The sequence below is a fragment of the Triplophysa dalaica genome, chromosome 16 (assembly GCF_015846415.1).
Source record: "Triplophysa dalaica isolate WHDGS20190420 chromosome 16, ASM1584641v1, whole genome shotgun sequence".
Lineage (NCBI taxonomy): Eukaryota > Metazoa > Chordata > Actinopteri > Cypriniformes > Nemacheilidae > Triplophysa > Triplophysa dalaica.
In genome coordinates, this window is record NC_079557.1 from 13,791,836 (window position 1) to 13,813,230 (window position 21,395).

Below are 21,395 nucleotides of genomic sequence, written 5' to 3' on the forward strand. Positions count from 1 at the left end.
ATTCATTGAAATCAACTCAAATAATATTGACCTAAATATTATAAAAAGTTATTTATAAAAGTTTAGTAGTAGTCACATTATAATAATAAACAAGAACTCAAATAAAGCTAAAATAAAAAAATATTAATTTTATATAGCAACATAAAAAATAAACAATGACAAAAACATGTAACAAAATAAAAAAACATTTAAATAAAATGAACATAAAACCTAAAACTCTCGAAATAAAACCTAATTAAAAAAATAGTGTAAAACTAAAATCAAAACTATAATAACCCTGATTTGAAATAAAAAAATAAAAAACATTATTAAACTAAAATGTATTACCATCATTTTCTTGAGGAATTTTTTATGGCTTTGGTCACTTTTGACCATGAAGGATCTAAATGTGACCCCTAAATGTGAGTCCTAGAGAAACATAATCTGCTGTCAAAACGACTTACTTCATACTATAGGCTACAGAATGCAAAAATCAGTAAGAGAAATAAGTAAAATGTCAGAAATCTATATGCCGAAACAATATGTTAGATCTGCTGTTTCCACTGAGATTTTTCAGTATGTGGTGAATGGACGCCTTCATCCCACGAGGCCACACAAGCTGAAGAACCGCTAGTAAATTATTTTCATAGGTCATAGGTGAAAGAACATACAAATCACATGACAATGAAAACAAGGTGCATGTAGTATGTGCACTGCACACTGCACACATGAGAACCGTTATTTGAAATGGGAGAACAAAATCTTGGCCACTGATTTTATCGGATGCACGCGTCTGCTCCGAAGTTAACTTCCGCTCTTTGCTGCTACAATTGAGTTTATATTTAGTTTATTATAAAATTAGTTTATACTTAGATTTTATTGTGTATTAATTGTATTTAATTAAAACTACTCAGTTATTGATTCTTTGTTTATCAGAAGTCAACGTTTCTTTATATTGCTGCTGCTGATTCGATTGTGACTCATATGTACACCATTGAAAAACACACACAACTCAAATGCTTATTTTACTTATTTATTCTGCACTGTTGTTGAAAATAAATGACTCTTTTATTTTTCAGTATTTTAATTTATATTTCTCATCACATAAACCTGATTTTGAATAGGATTAGTCTTTTTCGAACCCTACAGTAAGATTATTAAGCTCCTGCCAACGCCGACTCTCGTCTTTACAGAGGGGGCACAAAACCACTTTCTATTATCTCAGACGCCTTGGGCTGACCACGCAATGTTTGTCTTTTACCAGACAGCTAGTGTGAAGCAAGGTTAGCACGCAGGCGATGCTGACTCCTCTAAGTGCTGATGAAATATAGATGTTGAAGTCTGGACCGCTCAATGTTTCATCTCTCTCGGTGATACCATAAGGAAGCCATTAATAGTGTCAGAGAGCATTAGTCCTACAAAAAGAAGATAACTAGATACGAATGACTGGCAGCACCTGCTTGGAATCAACCGAGCGTCCCTGAAGTATTACGGCGAGAAGTTTGTCCCCCGTTGCGCAGGCTCGGCCGGTTGTTTTTCCTCATATGTATGCGAGGTCACTTGGAAATGGTCCTTTCCCCCTGTGTTACCTTTGTCAGTGTGCAGAGGCCTTGCATCATGCATAATCGCAAACAGCAGGACCATCTGTTGTTGCCTTGTTGACTTACCTGCGTGCAACCTTTTTAGTGTTGCTTCTCTTGTATCGGTCTGATGTAGCGCCATATTTACAATATGGTAATTGGTTAATGAAACGCTGTTTGAGAAGCGGTGCATATGTTATGAAGCTTGTGCTTGTGTTTTCTGCGGAGTGGACGCAGGAATAGGCCTGCATGGTGAGGCTTGCTTTAAGCATCTGTTGCCAGTGGATTTCACGGAGACTGATGACCTTAACCTTTATTCAGTCAATTGGCTTTCCGTTTCTTCAAAGTAAGTGTACATAATAGGTCACTTTGTTGTGTCTTATTACAAAACACTTGCAATTTATAGGAACACTTGAATGCAGCGGTTTCTTTTGAATAAAAATAACTAACACAGAGTTTTTTTTTCTTTTAGAACCAAAGCCAGACGCCAGATAAAACATTCGCTGTTGTCTCAGCCAGCTGCCCCCATAAGGTAAGTTACTATCTAAGTAATGTTTATTACTCTTGCATTAAAGGAATTGTATTTAAACTCTTCAAATCTATGTTAATGTGTGGCTCTCCAGTGGTGGGATGCAAACAAAAAATGAGGCACAAGTCTGTTCTTTAAGGGTTGCGGTCGGCAGGGATTAAATGCATTTTTTTTCATGAATATAGTTTTTAATTACTATTTAAAGGTGTTTGATGAAATATAATTTCCTTGTTGTACCACCTGACCTGACACAGAAAGTGTATTTTTTCAGTATTTGTGAGAAATGTACAAACGGTTTCATTCAGTTTTTCTATTATCTCAACATCTTTAAAACTACTGATATTTGTGATATGTGTTCATAGGACGAAACATAAAACAATACCATGATGTCTTATTTTGAATGTTTAATATTTTATCCCCCATTTTAATACTTCTCTCAAGTTTGAGATACAAAACGTAACTGATATTTATTAAAAATATAAAAAATGTATTTAAACTAAATCTGTTTTACAGAATAATTGTATTAAGTCATTTTAAATAGAAGTTATCCCCCAGGATACAAAGACATGTCACGCCTTAATCCTTGTAGGAAACATGTATAGGTGAACATGTTCAATATTTTTCTTTGTTGACATCACATGGCTGTTTGCTATGTTGGCACAAATTCATCTGTCATTTAGTAGATGCCAACATGAACAGGTTGTGTGACATGCACTCGTTCTCAAAAACCATGTGCAAAAAAAATGTGGGAAAAAATTAAATATAAAGTAAATACAGTATGTGTACTTTTGCGCATTATTTGGATTATGCAGTGCATGGTAGTAGTAATAAATATTTGTACATTTTGGGGTGTAGAGCCTAGTCCAAGACTAACTTACATGTTACAGGTGTCTCAATCGAACACAACTTGCACTGACATATCTGAAAATATATCAGTGTGATTGTTTTGTGTCAAGATGCCAACCGTTAATGTTTTTTGAGCATTATGTTTTTAAAAACAATTTAGATATCTTAATTTAACCAAGGCCTTGTCCTGTTCCAGTCCGGAATCCGCCTCTAAAGGTTTATTTCAAACAAAATTTTGTTAACTTTGGTGCTATGTTCTTTGTTCAACTCCCACTGTAAAATGATTTCCAGAAGCAAACCAGTTGCCACTGTATGTACTTGTATCTATCTGTGAATAATGTTTTCTTCCACGTGTATACCATATAAATACAATAGCATTTTTTCCCTTGACACTACCATGGAGCAGAGCAAAGGGGCATGACAGCAGATATTTCCTCTTTATTGTGTCTTATCTCGGAAACAAGGCCCTGAATTAAACCATTACACTGCTACAAGATGTAGAATTATCTGTGATTTCACGCTTTTTGGCTCAGGATTTACCAACAAGCCGACAAGAATCAGCAGCGTTCTTTGTGCAGATGAACAAAAAGAAAAATGCATTTCATAGTTGAAAGCCGTCTGCGGCACCTCAGCTTCAGTAACGTCATGTCTACGCGTAATAATGTGTCATATAGCGAAACCTGGCGCTATTGTGGGTACGCTAACCCCAAAAATGCAAAAGTGCTTTTCTGGTTGACTGGGCAGGTCAAGAGTAAAAATCCTTGCAAAAAGTTGTCGAATGGCAGGCATTGACACATCAGACAGCCTGCCAGCGAGTAGTCAAACTTGTGTGCGGTATTTAGTGTGCAACCTCTAATATACTGACTGCCGTCTAAAGTGACTTGATGCTGCAAGAAAAGCTGCAAACTATTTATGTCACCCTGCATTATACGAAACCGCACGGCTGCTCATTGTGCCACATACACAAAAAGGCAATCAGCTTTGTCCTGGGCTTCTTGGCACACAACAGGGCTCTAATTGCTGACCTGTCCTTCACACGAGACAGTGCGATTCACCCCTGTCGAGATCACCTCTATTAAAAACCTTCTGAAAACCGTTGATGCACCTGTATTCGTCCTTGAAATGTGGAGAGCGTCGCACTTCCCATGTTGCTGTCGGCCCCCTTGGAAACAGCTGATCTGGATGGAGGTAATGAAGGGATGCCACCGATTTGCCGTGGCGTTAACGTTTCCCTGCGACCAGCAGAACATAATCTCTGTCTCGTCGCTTCCCATTAACGTCTGTGATCTGCACAAGCCAATATGCAAAGAAAGCAATGAAGCAGTGGAGTAATTTGGTGTGTCACTCAGCGCAGAATGAAAGTATAATGGCTCAATGGTTAGATATGATTTCTGTAATAGGAATGGCGTACTGTGTGGCGCTAAGACCGCTCGTATTTTCTGCGCTGGTATTGAATGCGTTCACAATGAAAGCGAGCTAATGAACAGAGAGCTTTTAAAAGCCCAGTGATTATATAGGAAGGAGAAGAGAGGGATAGAAATAAGGAAGGAGAAGAAAGAACGAGAGCAAGAAGAACCGAGGGGGGTGTAGAGAACACTAAGTATACATAATTGCTGCTTGACACATTGGCCAAATTCTGCTGTGCCAGGATTGGAGTGAAGATGATTAACGGCTGTCCGTGTGGGTGGGCAACTTGGTCACCCGGGGCTTCCAGTTGCCATAGCGATTGTACTCCGAAGGCCATACATTACATTGTGAGAGTCCCTGAGGCTTGAGCATTGTTAAATTCCCCAATAATATCTTACATTATGCGTTTGTCCTCTCCGCCATAATTCATTCCCGGCACTGTTATTCACAATAGGTCAATAGTGAATGTGGAGTGAGTCCCAATTTCACAACTCCCATCCAAACGTGAAGGATGGCGCAGCTCGCCGCTTAACGTTGATGAAGTGGCCCTGACTTGGGGGAAGTGATCATTTGTCTGACATTAGTACAGGCACGTCTCTTCTAGAGATTCTATGGACGCCCCCGGCTGATTTTCTGCAGGTATTTAAAGTCCATTCATTGAGGCGTAAGTTAACCCTAGAGGTACTTGTGCCATATCGCGGAGAACACCCGTTGGGACTGCAAAGCAGATGGCAGATGGAAAGCAGAATTTGACCCTTACCTCCCTGTGCGCAATGCCTGGCACAGGCCGTCGTCTCCTCACGGTGTGACCGACGTACCCACTCCAAACAAACACATATGGATGCCATCTATTTTGTGTTATTATGCCTGCTATGATGTCACATCCTCCCGCTTCTATTATCACTTCTGACAACAAGCACCTCCACATTCCTGCTGGAAATGGTGTTGTGAACTTGGAAGAACCTGTGGTGAGTAAGCACATCTTAAAAGTGATTCATACCAGGTAATAAATGGAAATCCCTCCAGCGTTCCAACGGCGGGCTAGTCATGCAGCAATTAAGCTTTGTAGCATGCGAATCTCAAGGCAGCATGCTTCGAGTTAAGCGCTCACATATAGTATACCGTACAGGGGAGAGTGGGAGTGATTCTGGGAGACAGGCAGCAAAATGCCCGATCCCACACTGCGGTGCCTGCGGACGCTTTGGCGGACATCTTCAGACAAACATGTATCAGAACTGGAAAAACTCACAATATGTAAGGTCAGTTGTGACCTCCGGGCGCAGGGCTGCACTGGGGCTGTCACTAGCTAGCACAGCATGTTCATGTCAAACAGAGGAAAGGTACACCACGCTGCCGGATGCTTGGAGTCTGCCGTGCAGCAGGTTGTGTGTGTTTGGGATATTTTTAGCTTCAGGACTTGATTGGGCTGTGCTTTTTCTGTTTCGGCGCAGGTTAATGCACACGATACAGCAGGCTAGAGGCCAAAAGCGATGTTTGACTTTGCACAACTGACACCTTTGCTCTTTATTAAAATATTTTTATTAAAAATGCGAGAAATATTTCAAATACATGTTGCATTGGTTTGTGTGGTGTTCTGATGCCAAGTTTTGGGTAGAATTAGAAGGAGGCTTGGCAACAATTGCAGACAACAAAGTTTATAAAGATAATAATACCATTTCGTATTAACAGTCAATTTATGCATTATTTCCGAGCGGCAACTTTCTGATCCCTCTCGTGAAACCAACACGGAAGTTAATGAAAGTGCAATTCATTGACTGACCAAAAGAGACCAGAATTGTATTGAGACCACTGGAGTGACAAGTGGTTTCAGGAAACAGGCGCCTCAGCTCCAACCACGTCTCGTGTCTTTGCCCATTTTCTATTATCCTGGAGTGAAGCGCTGCTAAGATGGTAACAGCCGGCTCCGCCCACTCTGAGCTTCAAAACAGCTCCTCAGAAACCTATGGGTGACGTCACGGACACTTTGTCCCCATTTTTGACAGTCTATGGTTATTTCTTGTGATATTTATTTATGTATATTAGAATATATTTCCTTGTTATGCTGTAGTTTGCTTTTTTGCCAGATCATTTTATACAACTTTATATTTTAATGCCCCCACAATTTAGGTGAACACTAAACATTAGGGGTAGCGTTTAACTAACTTGGTGGGGCATTCAAATATAAAGTATTGTACAAATATGTCACAAGGCATCAAATAACAGCTATACAATTTCTTTTTTTGACAAAAAATATGATTGTGCTCGACTGTATTTCTATTTATTTATTTATGTTTAAATAATATAAATATTTAATAATTATTTGTTTATAACCAACTAATATTAATAAAGTAATGATAATAATAATAATTATTAATAATAATAATAAAAAATAAAAAAATTGCCTTTTTGCCAAATAATTTTGACCAATAAATACCTCAAAAGTTTTGCGTTTCAGGAGAGTCAAATATAAAATATTATACAAATATGTCCTCAGACATCACTTTTGACCACAACTTTGTCATATGATATGCAAGAAAAGGACTTTCCTCTAGTCCTGTGCTTTGCTGTATTCCCCTTCAGTAAGTAGTAATTAGAAAAGTAGTGTTAATGTGGTGTCTTTTAAATTGGCAGAGATGTTATTTTTTACAGCCGTATTAAAGTGGGGTCTGTGCAAGAGGTACAGCATTTATAGACATACCCCTCACAAGGTCCTCTGGCTGCGGTTGACCCGCTAATGAAGACATGAAAGGAATACCAACCTCTGGAATTACAGCCATAAACCCACACGGATTGGATGATTTATTGCATTAGAACGGGATTAATTTGTCCCATTTTTCATACACTTTTCAATAATAATCAGTCATACTTAAAAGACAGTTTTTCCCTCCCTTGTCACCGGCTCCTTCTAAACTATGGCACGTTTCCTGCTCTCTTAGTTAAACCAATCAGGGATTTCGCTGCATGCTGTCCAATCAATTAATTCAAATCTGTGTGCAGCCCTTTGATATAGAATCATTTGTCAAATCAGCGGAGGTGCTGGAGCGAGCGTACCCATGAGCCTGAGGGCTCTTGACTTCTGTCCACCTAGAAATCTGCTCAGCGTTCCGATTCAGGCATTCCTGGTGTCCTCCGTACTGTTAATGGGGTGTCATTGTACATGCCGGATTTGGTTCGGCTAGGGTCCAAAGGCTTTTTCCATGCATTAGCCTCTCGACTACATAGCTTAACCTCTTAATTTTTTGAAAGCCCTGCTCTGAGAAAGCTCGATAGATGCCGTATAACAGAACAAGACCCATTAGGATTCAAATGATTCACTTTTTGCTGTTGCATGGTTATTGCATTTAACGTTACACGATACAACAACCACCTTTAGCGTGACATGAAGCATCAACCGTAATCTGGTTTTGCACCATTATTGTGTAATTCGGGAAAGAATCCCGAGTTATTCGGGTGGAGGTAATTTGCTGATTTCGCTGTATGGAGACGCCAGGCACCGAGGGGTCATTTAGTTCATATATTGCTCTTTTTAATAATGCTCTCATGTTTCTTTGTTCTTATAGCTCTCAGAGGAACTCCTGGAGAAAACTTTAGACCTAATTTCCTCCTGAAGCATGCGGGCTGAATGTGAACCATAGGTTTTTTATCGAAACGGAAACCACCATTTCATTTAATTACAACATTTTATACCCTCATTATGAATCAGTGTTGCGTGAGCATTACATTTTGATCTTTTGAAAGCACTCCGAAGCGATCGATGTATGTACCTGTATGACACAGATGAATGTTCAACCACAAACACTGCATAGATTAGCTTCAAAAAAAGGGTGCTGTAGAATAAGGGCATAGAAGTGATGCTGTTGAAATACAGAACATCAAGATAATGCTAGACGGCCTCAGTTCACTGAACTCCTATCTGATCTTTCGTAGTGATCAAAGTCATTCAAGTCATGTGCTAAATATTTCAGTAAGAATGAATAACAGTGTGCGTTGGACACGTGGCTCATATCTGAGCTCCAAAATCATTTTTTCCCATATTTAATCTGTGAATAAGAGGTCTTCAGACAATGTTATCGCACTCCTGCTGCCAAGTGTCATGCAATTAATCAATCATGCGCATTCGTGATTCGTACGGCTCCGCATTTCATTATGCGTCTCATTCTTGTTTTGACAAGGAAGCCAGTCCTCCGGAATAATAAAAAAAGCCAGGCGGAGAGTTTATTGCAGGGGCTCTATGCACGTTTACGTCTATAAGGTATTTCCTACAACGCGGTATAATGATGCATCCGTGGAAAGTAGTCATTTTCCTGATGTAGGGTGAGATGCTAATGATCCTGTATGGAATGGTGCCGCGTCTTAACAGTATGTGGCTAAGCGAAGGAGCGTGCGAGAATCTCCCATAAGCTTAAAAATAAATGAATGCCTCTCACCTTCACGCAACCTTTTCCCCCCGTTTCGTCTTCACGCCTTTATTCATGAGACTCTGGGTGTCAAGTTTGGCAATAATTTGTGTACTATTCTTAAATGTGTTCCCAGCACCGTTCCAAGAGGTGGCGAATGGAACGAGGGAATTTTAAATTTGATTTTCTGGTTTAAAACACAAAATTGATGGTTTCCTGAGATCCCGGCTCTGGTCCGCAGATGGGAATCTTTGTTAGGAGAGGACTCGGTATGATAATCATTAAGCAGATGTAAGTGCTCTGTGGAAAAGAAGCGATGACAGCGGCGCGCTGACTGGAATTTTAAATTCCCCCGAAAACTTTTCTCAGGGACTCGGGAAGGGAAATTAAGGCTCGCCGTACGAAGACTAAAAAGAATAATAAAACATTATAACTAGCAGATGACCTCATTAGACAGTGCTCATCCAATCCTGAGCTGCGATTGCTGTTGTTAACATCCACCGTACAGCGGAAGCTTCGTGATAATAAGGTCTTAAGAAGACATTTGTTTGTAGACTGTGAACTAAAGGGCCGTGTGGGGCTGTAGTTTACCGGTCTTGAAGCAGTCGGCCTGACACTCAATATAAACAAGGTTTGGAAGCCTTCAGATGAAGCAAGCTCTAAAGAATTCTAGCGCTGTTCACTGTGACAGCATATGTTGCATTTGATAGCCATAGCCAGAAAACAGCGAGTGGTCTGGAATAGAAATTACATTAGGTTTGTTCCCTTGTTGCCTCTGCTGATGACATGGGCTATATTGTGAGTCACGGGCTTGTCTTAATGGGCCGTAGTTCATGTGTGGACGCGTTCCTGTCACTGAATGTAACATTTTGTGTCATGTTCATCCGCATGGAATATTAATACCTAGTTAGTCGTAAAAATAAACAGTTTTGTCATTTGTGGAAAGCAGTCACTAAGATTTTTAGTTTCACCTTGGGGGACGTCATCGGACCGGCTTGTTCCTTTGTGAGTTTTCAGCGAGTCGTGTGATTCTGTAATGTTTTTTAGTGGACAAGCTCTGACTGCTGTAAAATGTTGATACCTCTTAGCTCTCGGGACATAAAGGAATATCCTCGAGTCGTGGCTACATCACACACCAGAAGCAAGTGCCAGGCAAGCAAAATACAAGCACATCCATCACAGAGCATTTTCAAAATTTCAGATACCGTCTGTAATACCCATGCCATGTCCTTAGTGTTCCTAGAATAGAAAATCCACAGCGAAAGGCCAATGTGGGAATGTTTTTATGAAGTGATTTGACTGCAGACACCTATTTTTTATTGCAGAATTTCCACTTTGACATTTTTTATGTCCTGGTCCTTGTAGGATTGTGATTAACCTTTTATGGTTCAAGATGAGGTCTGATGTGGCTCACAAAAAGCCCCAAATCCACAGATTTACATGTTTTCCTTGAATTCTCTGTTCTTACCCTATAAATCTTTTTTCTTACAGTTTATTACTGTCGTTTTACTTTCATTTCATGTCAAGGTAAAAGGCCTAACCTTGTCCCACTGTTTTCGGCTTTGTGAGTGGCGGTCTCATCTTCCTGCTATTCTGAGACAGTTTTTCTTAAAGAATGTGTGTAATCAAAGCACGAAATTCTCAGATAGGCTGCCCCTCATTTGTACGATTGAAAAGCCTCTAGACAGACTTTGCTTGACAACTGCAATTATGTTTCTGTAGAAAAGAGCTGAAATTATACGAACAGACCTGTGCTGAGACTCAGAAGGTCCATGAATACTTGAAATGCTGCACATGGATAACTGTTATTGAGTTAATTAGTCTGGGCTTATTAGGATCTCCCGTTCTGTCTTTCTCTCGCCGTATAAATTACTTAAGTCCACCTTGGGTATGCATCTATTTCCCTTGGTTTAAAATCAATCCTGACAATCAATAACCATTGCTATTAATGTTAGAGGAGGCAAAGCTGAGTCAATAGCTTTAAGTGTATCAAAAGTGTAAATAAACACTTGAGAGGATCATATTAAGAACTGTCGCTCTGAAAAGTCGCCAATTAAATCTAAGCATTTTTAAATAATTTTAATTGTCATTTTTACATGTGGTGCTTAATGCGTGTGACAGATATGGATTTTAAGGATGTCTTTATGCAACAGCTTTGATGCTCCCTGGACTTTTAAGACGCATTATAAAATACACAAAGGGCAAATTTGTAAAGTTTAATTCCTCTATATCAGCATTTGTAAGATACAGACCAGCCGATTATGTTTTTAACATAACAATTTTCTGCCTCACGTGGAATCATTGGAAAAATAATCACTGTGTGTATCTGCACAACATGGAAAAAAGGGCCCTAAATATGACACCTGCGGATTCACAGCGGTTGGTCATCGTATTTTTGGAAACACTTAGATCCATATGGCGTCCATATGTTTAAATATGATTCAGATGGAACCTGCGCGGGGATCCCGCTGCTTGCACAAACTTATCCAGCGTCATTAATCAGTGTCACCATCAGGTGTCTTGTTTGCCAGGCGAGGCTTAAGTGACAGTGATAAGTGATTCTTCTCTTGTTCCAGCATGAGCCCTAATACAGTGGGCCTTTCACATTATCAGCTGCGGACAATGCCACTGCCACTCTGAATGAATGGAGGTGTCAAGTCATTCAATGAAAGAACAATCCAAACCATTAACAATTTAAATGTCATGCTGAGGAAGCTAACAGTGAAGGTTGATGCAGATATTAGCTCTTTACTATTCCTATCATCCTTCTATCAAAGCGTTGCGCTCGGACGACCTTCGGGCTCTCTCTTTTCACGTCGAGCAACCATGACAGGAGCCAGGTGCGTGGAGAGGCCACACGTAGTCCGAGTTTTGACCTTAGTCTTGATGAGGGAGTTCAGGAAGTGTAGAGGGCACAGTTGCAGATTGGTGGCGAGTTGAACGTGGACTCGGATTCCAAATGTGTTTTCTGTCGAGTGCAGAAACATTTCCCTGCCCTCAGCACTCGAACCAGGTTCTTCATTTTTCAGCATTTTGAAATCTTTCTGGGCCTGATATTGAGTGTATTGTACGACTAAGCTGTTTCTTTGATAACTAAATGAAAATATCCCATTTCGCCGTGTACCTTCTCGCTAATGTGATCTGATTATTAAGTTAGATCCATCGACGTTACTGAAGATGTCCTTCAACTCCACCTCGATTCTGGGGACGGCTTACGAAAATTCAGTTTGAATTTGGTTGAAAGTACCTGATTGAATTTTAATGCGTAATTAAATCAAGCTGTAAATCAATTCATCCCCGTCTGAAGATGAGCGTGCAACACTCCCAAGCATCAAAAGCCAATTATGATGAAGTTATTATCGTATAGTCGAATAACGGCAAGAACTGACTGGAATGGCACCGCAGCTGCGCTCAACCCGCTTCAACAGAGCAACAAGCAGATTCACAGGTAAAACATTTTGTGCATTCCGCTGCACGTGCTTTCCATCTTTTTCGCTAAATAAAGGTGGCAGTTTACCCGCCGAAGCCTCTGGGGGGGACTTAGACTGCTCTCTTGATGAAGAACCAGATCAAACTGGTCTAATTTCCTAAATGAATCCTCCAGAACTATTACCAGTGAGCCCGGCCTCTGCATAATGTGATGAGCAAAGGGAACATTGATGAACTTTTTTAATTATTACGCCGCTTGGGAATTTGACATACCGGTTTGGGGATCCACACAGTCAGGCTTTTCACTGTTTTTTAGTTCCTTTTTAATTCACCCAATTTGTTGGTCCAAATGAAACACTGAAAGGTTAGAGTGTGGAGTAATTAACAGCACCGGGCCTAATGAAATCAGGAGGGGATGGTGTGTACCATGAGGATCAATACAGGTCTTTAATAGTGAGTAGGGTAGGAATTGTTCTGGGAAATAAGGACCACTTAATAGTAATAAGTTGATGAAACAGGCAACAGGGCCGTGTGCGCTAAATGAAAATTCGCTGGAACACAGATTGAGGCGTCACTCCAAGGTGGCAACGTATCGAGTTACGATCGTGTGGAGACGTATCAAGCTACGCTAGCATGTTCTCTGTTAATCTACAGAGATGGATGTGCTCGCGTACTGGGTTTTAAAGTGAACTGAACTTTAAAGTATTTCCGTGCCTGCCCGCCAAACAAAAGCGAGTAGTGAGGAACAGATGCCGGCTGTAAATATGTGCACCTTTGCTCACGTTCCCGAAAGAAGAAAAAGTGTTATTAACTACATGAATACTTCCACTTTAAACTCCTGCTGCCTCAGACATTAATGAGCAGCGCAGGATTGATCATTCTGCACCTTATGCACAATTTTTCCCAGAGAGGGAGCGAAGTCTACGGTGGCCATGTGCCAAAACACACTTAGCCAAACTGAGTTGACCTTTAAAAGTGTGAACAAAACAGCCAGAAACACAACGGAAAAATGGCAAAGGCAGGGCAGGGGCTAGTTGTCACATTTTGTACCATTTTCTCATTTCTTACATTCAGTTTTGAAAGTAAATAATTGTGGTACTATAGACCCCTTCGTTAGATATAAAACACTGCTGCAGAAGCACTTCTGAGATCAAAATCTCACATTTATAATTAAATCTTAAAGATGTTGATTTGACATTTTTATTAAGGTTGCGTGTGTGAACTGTTGTAAAAGTTGTTCTGGACTAGCGTTATTTTTGTCTTGCGAATTGGACTTTATAACCCACAATTATACAGTCCACAATTGCCCACCTGCCTGCCTATTGGTGAGCTTTTACCAACATTTAAAAGGGTAAAAAAAGAAAACAGCTAAAATGTAAACTGTAAAACTAAAATATTAAACCAATAGATGGCCAATTAATACTTCAAACAATAAATTTACATACATATACAAATTTACATTTAACAAATACACACATACATGCAACGACTGCATAATATGGTAACACTTTACAATAATGTTGAATTTTTTAACATTAAGTAATTCATTTCTTGCATAAACTAACAATGAACTACTTCTACATCATTTATTATTCTTAGTTCAAGTTGACTTCAGCATTTACTAATACATGTTTACTGTTTACAAGGATATAACTGTTAACATAAGTTAATGCACAATGACATTCATTCACAATGATTTGCATTATCTGATGTTAATAAAAATATTTATGAAGGCTGAAGATCAATATTGCTCATTGTTAGTTCATGGTATCTAATACATTTACAAATGTTAACAAATATACAACCTTATTTTACATGTTAAGGGTTACTGAGATTTTATATCAATATCAATCCATGTGTTGTATCCATGTGTATTCAGTACCTGAATCATAATGAGATTTGAATCATCAAATGTGTTTAAATTTAGGACTTTTATTTAAAAAAAATGTAAAATTACAACATTTTAACAAAATCTTCAAAAAGTGCCATGAACAACCTCCCCATCTGACAACCTGCATTCGTAACAAAAGTAAAGTAATATAAGTGAATAATTTGGAGACATTTATTTCACAAATCAAATCAAACATAATTTATCAATCCCTCTTAAACAATGTCTTGACCACTTATTGCAAATAAATCACAAGCACAAAATCAAGATGCAATGAGAATGCTGGGATTGCTAAAATGGCCTAAACCTTTTTTTCAGATGATTGCATCTGGAGGAGAGAACGTCATGATACCGAGTGTCACCCTCCTCCCACACAAACTCACCCCCATCAATCTTCAATTACTGTTTACAATGTTGCTATGTTTGGAGGTGTGCATATGCTTCAACTATATGTGTCTGCGCAAGTGGGCGGTTGTACACATGCCTCAGTGGAACAAGGTGCGATGAGATATTACACATTGAATCCTGTGCTGTATTTCACCAAATACAGACACATAAACAAGGCTTCCTGGGCAACTGTCTGATGGCAGGTCACGTGATCCTTTCACCTCTACTTAACAGCTGAGGTAGAGGTCCAAGGCCTGCCAGACAGTTCTGCACGGCTGAGGTACTACGACAGCTTGTGCTTGACCGTCCTGTCACTGTTTTAGCACATAACATGCCACTTCCTGCCAAGGAGCCCAGAGTCATAAGAGTAGCTATGTGAAGCCTTGGAAATGGCAGGAGAACACTGTTTGTCAGATTTCACCGCTGTTTAGATTTGTGACTAGTGGACAATGAAAGATGAGAGGTTGTATGCGAATAACAAACACTTCAAGAGAATTTTTCTGAGAATGAATTGCGTCCACTGATGGTGGCATTTTCGGTGCATTGTCGGTGTTGTTGCCCATCTTGCCAACTGATTCAAGTGGTATACACTCACCAAAAAGATTATTAGGAACACCTGTTCAATTTCTCAGTAATGCAATTATGGTGGTGGTGTAATGGTGTGGGGGATGTTTTCTTGGCACACTTTAGGCCCCTTAGTGCCAATTTGGCATCGTTTAAATGCCACGGCCTACCTGAGCATTGTTTCTGACCATGTCCATCCCTTTATGACCACCATGTGCCCATCCTCTGATGGCTACTTCCAGCAGGATAATGCACCATGTCACAAAGCTCGAATCATTTCAAATTGGTTTCTTGAACATGACAATGAGTTCACTGTACTAAAATGGCCCCCACAGTCACCAGATCTCAACCCAATAGAGCATCTTTGGGATGTGGTGGAACGGGAGCTTCGTGCATCCCAAAAATCTCCATCAACTGCAAGATGCTATCCTACCAATATGGGCCAACATTTCTAAAGAATGCTTTCAGCACCTTGTTGAATCAATGCCACGAAGAATTAAGGCAGTTCTGAAGGCGAAAGGGGGTCAAACACAGTATTAGTATGGTGTTCCTAATAATCCAATTTCTTTTATTTATTTATTATTAAACACTTATAGGTATGTCCGAAAAACATTTTTTTCAAGAGTTACATAACCGTAATATTCGTACAGATGCTTTGTTAGCGTTTTATCTAAACTGTGCAGAACTTTGGCCGTCTTTAGTCATGACACCCTAAACATGTTTAAAACAGCAATAACAACATGATTGCATCATGGCATAATCATTTTGGTTTTCGAACAGATGTGATAATGTTATGTTATATCCGACAATATGCAATGTAAATATATACCGTGATCTAACTAGATTTTGCTAGCCATCTTTATTTGATTGGATTTCGATATGGAAATACGTCGGTCTCAATAGTTGCAGCCTTTCATCTTGTGTTTGTTCATTCCTTAGGGTGAAAAGAAGAGCTTTTTGTCTTCGCTGAGGCATGAGCTTGGCTGCAAACAAGCAATATATTTCTACTTTGTGCAATGGGTGACCGCTGAGGAACATCATTCTTCCAGAACAGACAGACTAGGGTGACTGCTGTTGGGGAACGCTATGCTCATTGTAGGTGGCGTCTTACGTTCATTGGCACTTTGAGATGCATGCGAATTTCCAAAATGTTTGGTTTTACGAAGACGTAAGCTTTAAATCAGAGCTGGGAATCGGAATCCCTGGGGCGCGAGCTCAATCCGGCTATCATTGGAGCAGTTCCAGCCTGGTGGTGGGTCTGAAATTAGCCCATAATGGCACCTCAGCACGGCGGATCCGCCGAGACAGGTTTGTGATAGGGAACGGTTGAAGGACAACGTTAAACAAGTAGTCCGTTGAGGATTGAGTGCCCAAAGTGAATGTTTCCTTCTCATCACAGACATCACAAGAGGGCTGTGACCCCGGCAAGGACATCTTAAACAACAGCGGTGTGCCGCAAGGCTCAAGTACTTAAAACACCTCAGACATATGGCTTACTAAACGAGCGTTTACCATGTTTATTCATTTGTGGCCAGAATACCAAATGAAAGAATGAATTTGTTTTATTTCAACTCTTGAAAATAATTCTCAGCCGTGAGTACTGTATTTATTTCAGCCTGAAGTAATAAGCGGGAAAGAATATGTAGCAGGGATTATGATCTTTCTTTTTACTTTTAAATTGTCATAATATTTTAAGCACTCTTTTCAATGCAATCTACCAGGCACTACGTGTTTGGAAAACGAACACCAAGATCTCTGACAATGAAAGTTTTACAGTGCCTACCTTAGTTTACTCAGAGATGTACTTATATATTTGTTTAAAGATGAAGGCGATTTCAAGGTTGAAATAAATTGGGATTCCGAGCCGCAACACAATAAGGCCTGGTGTTTTTAATCAATTATTAATCCAATATTTTAATGATCAGAAAGCTGGGGATGATCAAAGGCATGGTTCGCGCCTCTCTGCCATTGCTCGCTGAGAGACACTCGGGCTCTTTGAAGTGCAGCGCCAACAAATGCACTTATCTCCACATTTCCCTCGCAGGCATACATGTGGAGGCCCTGTGAAAACACTGGTCTGGAGAACCGCCGCGGAGAGTGCAGAGTCGTTTGACCCCGGCATTTTGCCGTTTATAAAAAATACAACAACGTATAGACTTTGTTATAAACCAGTTATTCAGGTTCACTCGTTGCAGATAATTCAAGTTCATTCTGCAGTTTCCCTTTGGCCTGTACTATTAGGAATAATTTCTGTTTTTATTCCTGAATAATTCCTATTCTCACTGCGCTGGCTCCGCAGTGGCTACACCATATCTCATACCTCCACACTTCTGCATGACAGCTATATCTGAAATATTACTCGCCATTTCCTTCAAGTGCATGTACCGGATTTTGTCAATTTTCATACGCATTATTCTCCCAATTAAACCCGAATAGTAAATTCTGGTCACCCGGTGGAAGGGCAAAGCTCACATTAACTCCCAGCACATGCATCTATCGCTAAAAAGGCCTCCCTGCAGTGAAGGCACAGTTCCATTCATGGTTTTAACCTAATGAGCTAATTAATTTGTTGATTATTATTTTCAGCCTCAAGATGGATTGTTGCATGGCCGTGTTTGTCTTCTCAAGCAACCACATAATTCAAGGGCAATAAATTCTCTAGCTGAGATATCTCAATGACTCCCGATGAACCAATCCAATCTGTGACGCGGCAAAGAGAGGTGTCTGGGAAACTTCCCCGCCTCTGTGACAGGCTGTCGATGACCTGTATTTATGGACGAGGCATTCTGCCTTTAGCAACACCAACACAAGCCTTCATTGTGTTTGTCAAAGTAATTGTAAAACAAATAGGATATATATTTCCCTCTATCGGATAAATCAGCGTGGGTAGATATTGGGCAAGCGAGCAGGTTGTTAATGTCTTGAAATAATTGCTAAAGGGATGTCTTTGTTAGGCTGGAGAAATAAATATTTCTCTGTTGACAATACACTGTGAAAGCATTATTTATTCATCTGTTTAAGGAGATATCCTCTGCCCAGTGAGGACTTGCTTTGCACCCAACTTTCTTAAGGTGATAGTTCACCAAACAATGAAAATTCTTTCATTATTTATTTGCCCGTTTGTGATTTCAAATCTGTATGACTTTCTTTCTTCTACAGAACAAAAAAAGAAGATATTTTGAAGAATGTTGGTAACAGTAAACCATTGGTACCCATTGACTTTCATTGATTTTTCTGTCCATACAGTAGAAGTCAATGGATTGGTACCCATTTAGTGCTGGGCAACGATAAAAAAATGTAATCGCATCATTTTTCAGCGTTAAATTCAATAGTGAATTTTATTTTAAAAGTACTTCTATATCAACAAAAGTGCAATAAGTCCTTATTTCCTTTACATAGCTTAACATTTTTAACTTAAAATATTTATTGTAGATCTCAACTTAAACATTAATGTGATCAAAATAAATATTAAACCATCTGCCACCGCCAGGGCTATAGCGTTCTGTCTAGTTTGATATAATGATTGATTTTATTGCTTTATTTTACTCTCTTTCTGTATACTGTATTTAAAGTGTATTTCAAGCACATCTTTGACAACAAAATTTTTGAATGCTACTTTTTTCTTTATCTTAACAATTCATATAAGGATAACACAATTCCTTTAATATGAGTGAGTGGTTTGGGGCCATTCCTTTGTTGTTTGATAAACATTATAAACCGAGATCTTTATTATGCTGCTGCCCCTTTAAGAGCACTAGATATACGGATCTAATAACGTTTATAAAATGGACTACTTTTACATGGACCCTTTCTAATAAGGGAATTTTAACGTAATTTTGTGTTTGTTTGTCTGTTTCAGAGTATGAAGACGTGAAAGAAAACTCACTTAAGTAGATTGCAGTCTGACTACATTAGCATCACACTGCATACAATACAACATAATTCGTTATCATTGCTGTTTTGTACCTTAGCCTGAGAGGTTTTTGTTTTTTATCATCAATAGCATTAAATCAGCCTTTTACACCTGCGCATACTACGTTTTTGTGGGGCGAGAGCACTGATAGATAAGCATATGGCGGAACGAGAGGGGGAACCGAAATGGAGTGGTTTGTTCTATCAACTAAGCTGTCTGGAAGAGATTTAAAATGAAATATCTATGTAAGAGTTCAGTACCTATCCCCATTCAGTTCTGGTGTTCCTGGTTCATGTGCACGCTACAGTGGTCTTAGGCAAACCCCAAATTTTCTCATTGGCTGAGTCACATGGTGATGCCCATCCCAAGCCGGTACCGATCAACATCCCACCCCTTCTGTGACCCATGGTTTGTCTGTAGGTTTTAGAGCCAGTGAGCAATAATTGTCGGCATGTTAACTTGCCTAGCCCTAGTTTTTATTTGCTATCGAATTTATTCAAAATAGCTTACAGGGTGGACACAAGAGTGTGAGTAAATGATGACAGAATTTTTTGTGAGTAAATGATGACAGTATTTTCATCTTTGGGAGAACTATCCCTTTAAATAGATTTTATTGATCCAAAAATACAAAGATGCATTTTAAGTCTGTTTGATGCTGTTGAGGCACATACCAAATCGTTAAAAAATGTCTTATGGGGAATAATTTCACACTCATGTAATGTTAGCCGGCTGGCTGTAAAACTTTGTAGAAACCATTTCTCTGCTAGCAGTGTCAGAAGAAATAATGCTTTGCTTGTTGAGATCTCCATCTATGAAGTTGGGTTCAGCAGAGGCCTCTGTGTAAATATTTCATTCTCTTGATGAATCTCGGTTGTTTTCCACGACAGGAGCAATTATATCGCTAGCATCTGATGGGACGCTTCTTGCAGCTATTGTCCCATTATAGAGAATTTCTGTAGCCATGTTGTCTGAAACCTTGAGGACCTGACAGGTCACATCAGTCAGCCCATCTCGAATCCTTCGCTATACATGCGGGCGGATACATGTGACCCCTGTTCCTTGATTTGTAGACATGAAAACCGTTCGCTGACAAATCAAAAGACATAGCCGTCATTCTCATCTAACTATCCTCTGTGCATCTTGGACAAATCAGAATATCCTGCTTTTCTTATCAATATCAAATTGCTCATTTATTATCCCCGAAACAAAGAAAACACAATCTGTGATTAAAAATTAAACACAGTTATCTCTTCCTGAGCTATTATGGAGTCCCTCGGGAGAAGATGCTATTTTGCTGCCTCGCATGCGTCTTTTGTTCCCGTTTTGGAGGCATGTCACTATTTATTGTAAATTTTTGATGCTTCATTTGATATGCGCTTCTCCCTCCGACATGAACCAAAGTCTTCATCTCTGTGTCAAGGACTCCCGTGAAGTCCCGATTTTAGGTTCACATAGAGCAGAGAATGTGTTCCACCGCCAGCTCCGTCAACCTGCTAATGCTGTAATCATAGCTGACTGCAGACTCGCTCTGCTCTACCACCAGAATCAATACTTAATCAGACACATCATGCAGAACCCATAGAAACATTTTTACAGAGGTAAATACGTGTGATGTGGGTTATCGATACGTACAGGTCTATTTTTGGGAGCTGTATCTCAAGTCTATAAACTATTAGTTCAAGGTAAAAGTCACTGTTGTGCAGCTCTGCAATGGTTTTGTACGCTTGTTTTGATGCTGTGTTTCTGAAGCACACGTTGGTTTGTTACCGGACAATAATTGGAGCGCAGGATAACTGTCCTCATTAACAGTATTAGGTTAATTCTTTTAACCCCGCTGCCAAAGTGTCTGAGCTACAGGAACTAAGGAGCCCAACATATACCCTGTGCCGTGGACTTTGGATGTAGGAAAAAAACAAAAATATATTGCTTCATTTTTAACCCAGCATTAATTGGGTCCTAAAGGGACAAACCTAACCATCGTGTTGTAAATTAAGTTGCTTCTGGGCTGTTTTAACCCCTTGTTGGGCCATATATAAACATTTTCTAGTTTAATTTAACTCAAAGGTTAGGTTCTTTCCTTTTTGACCCAACGATGAGTTGAAAATAATCCAGCATATTTTTGGAGTGTATCAATTTAAAAGCTTTTCACTGTGGCCTGCTGTCTTAAGAAGAACTGAAGTCTCAGATATGTTAGACTCATTAAACCATTGGGATCATGTGACTCATAAAAACGTGCTAAAACGTGTTTGCGTGCGTGTGTGTGTGAATTGTACACAATCAAAGAGAATTGAATGTAACTGTTGGTTTGTTGGTTGCATTTCTCACTGGCTTGTTTTGTAGAGTTATGATGAAATTCTTGCAAATCAAAAAGGATCTTCTGTTTTGAACATGTTGATGTTAACAAAAATGGCACCGGCGTTTTGTGATACAGCTTGTTTACAAGGACAAATGTTTATACTTATAGAGTTTTAAGGCC

The 21,395-nt window shown here is 39.6% G+C and overlaps 1 protein-coding gene across 1 annotated transcript in view; it reads left to right on the plus strand.

The window, feature by feature from the left end:
* Positions 1-21,395, plus strand: part of pcdh11 (protocadherin 11) — a 156,924-nt gene that overhangs the window by 67,794 nt on the left and 67,735 nt on the right. The window contains exon 4 of the mRNA XM_056769768.1: positions 2,032-2,091. Coding sequence (XP_056625746.1) covers positions 2,032-2,091 — 60 coding nt within the window. The remainder of the gene's footprint in view (positions 1-2,031; positions 2,092-21,395) is intronic.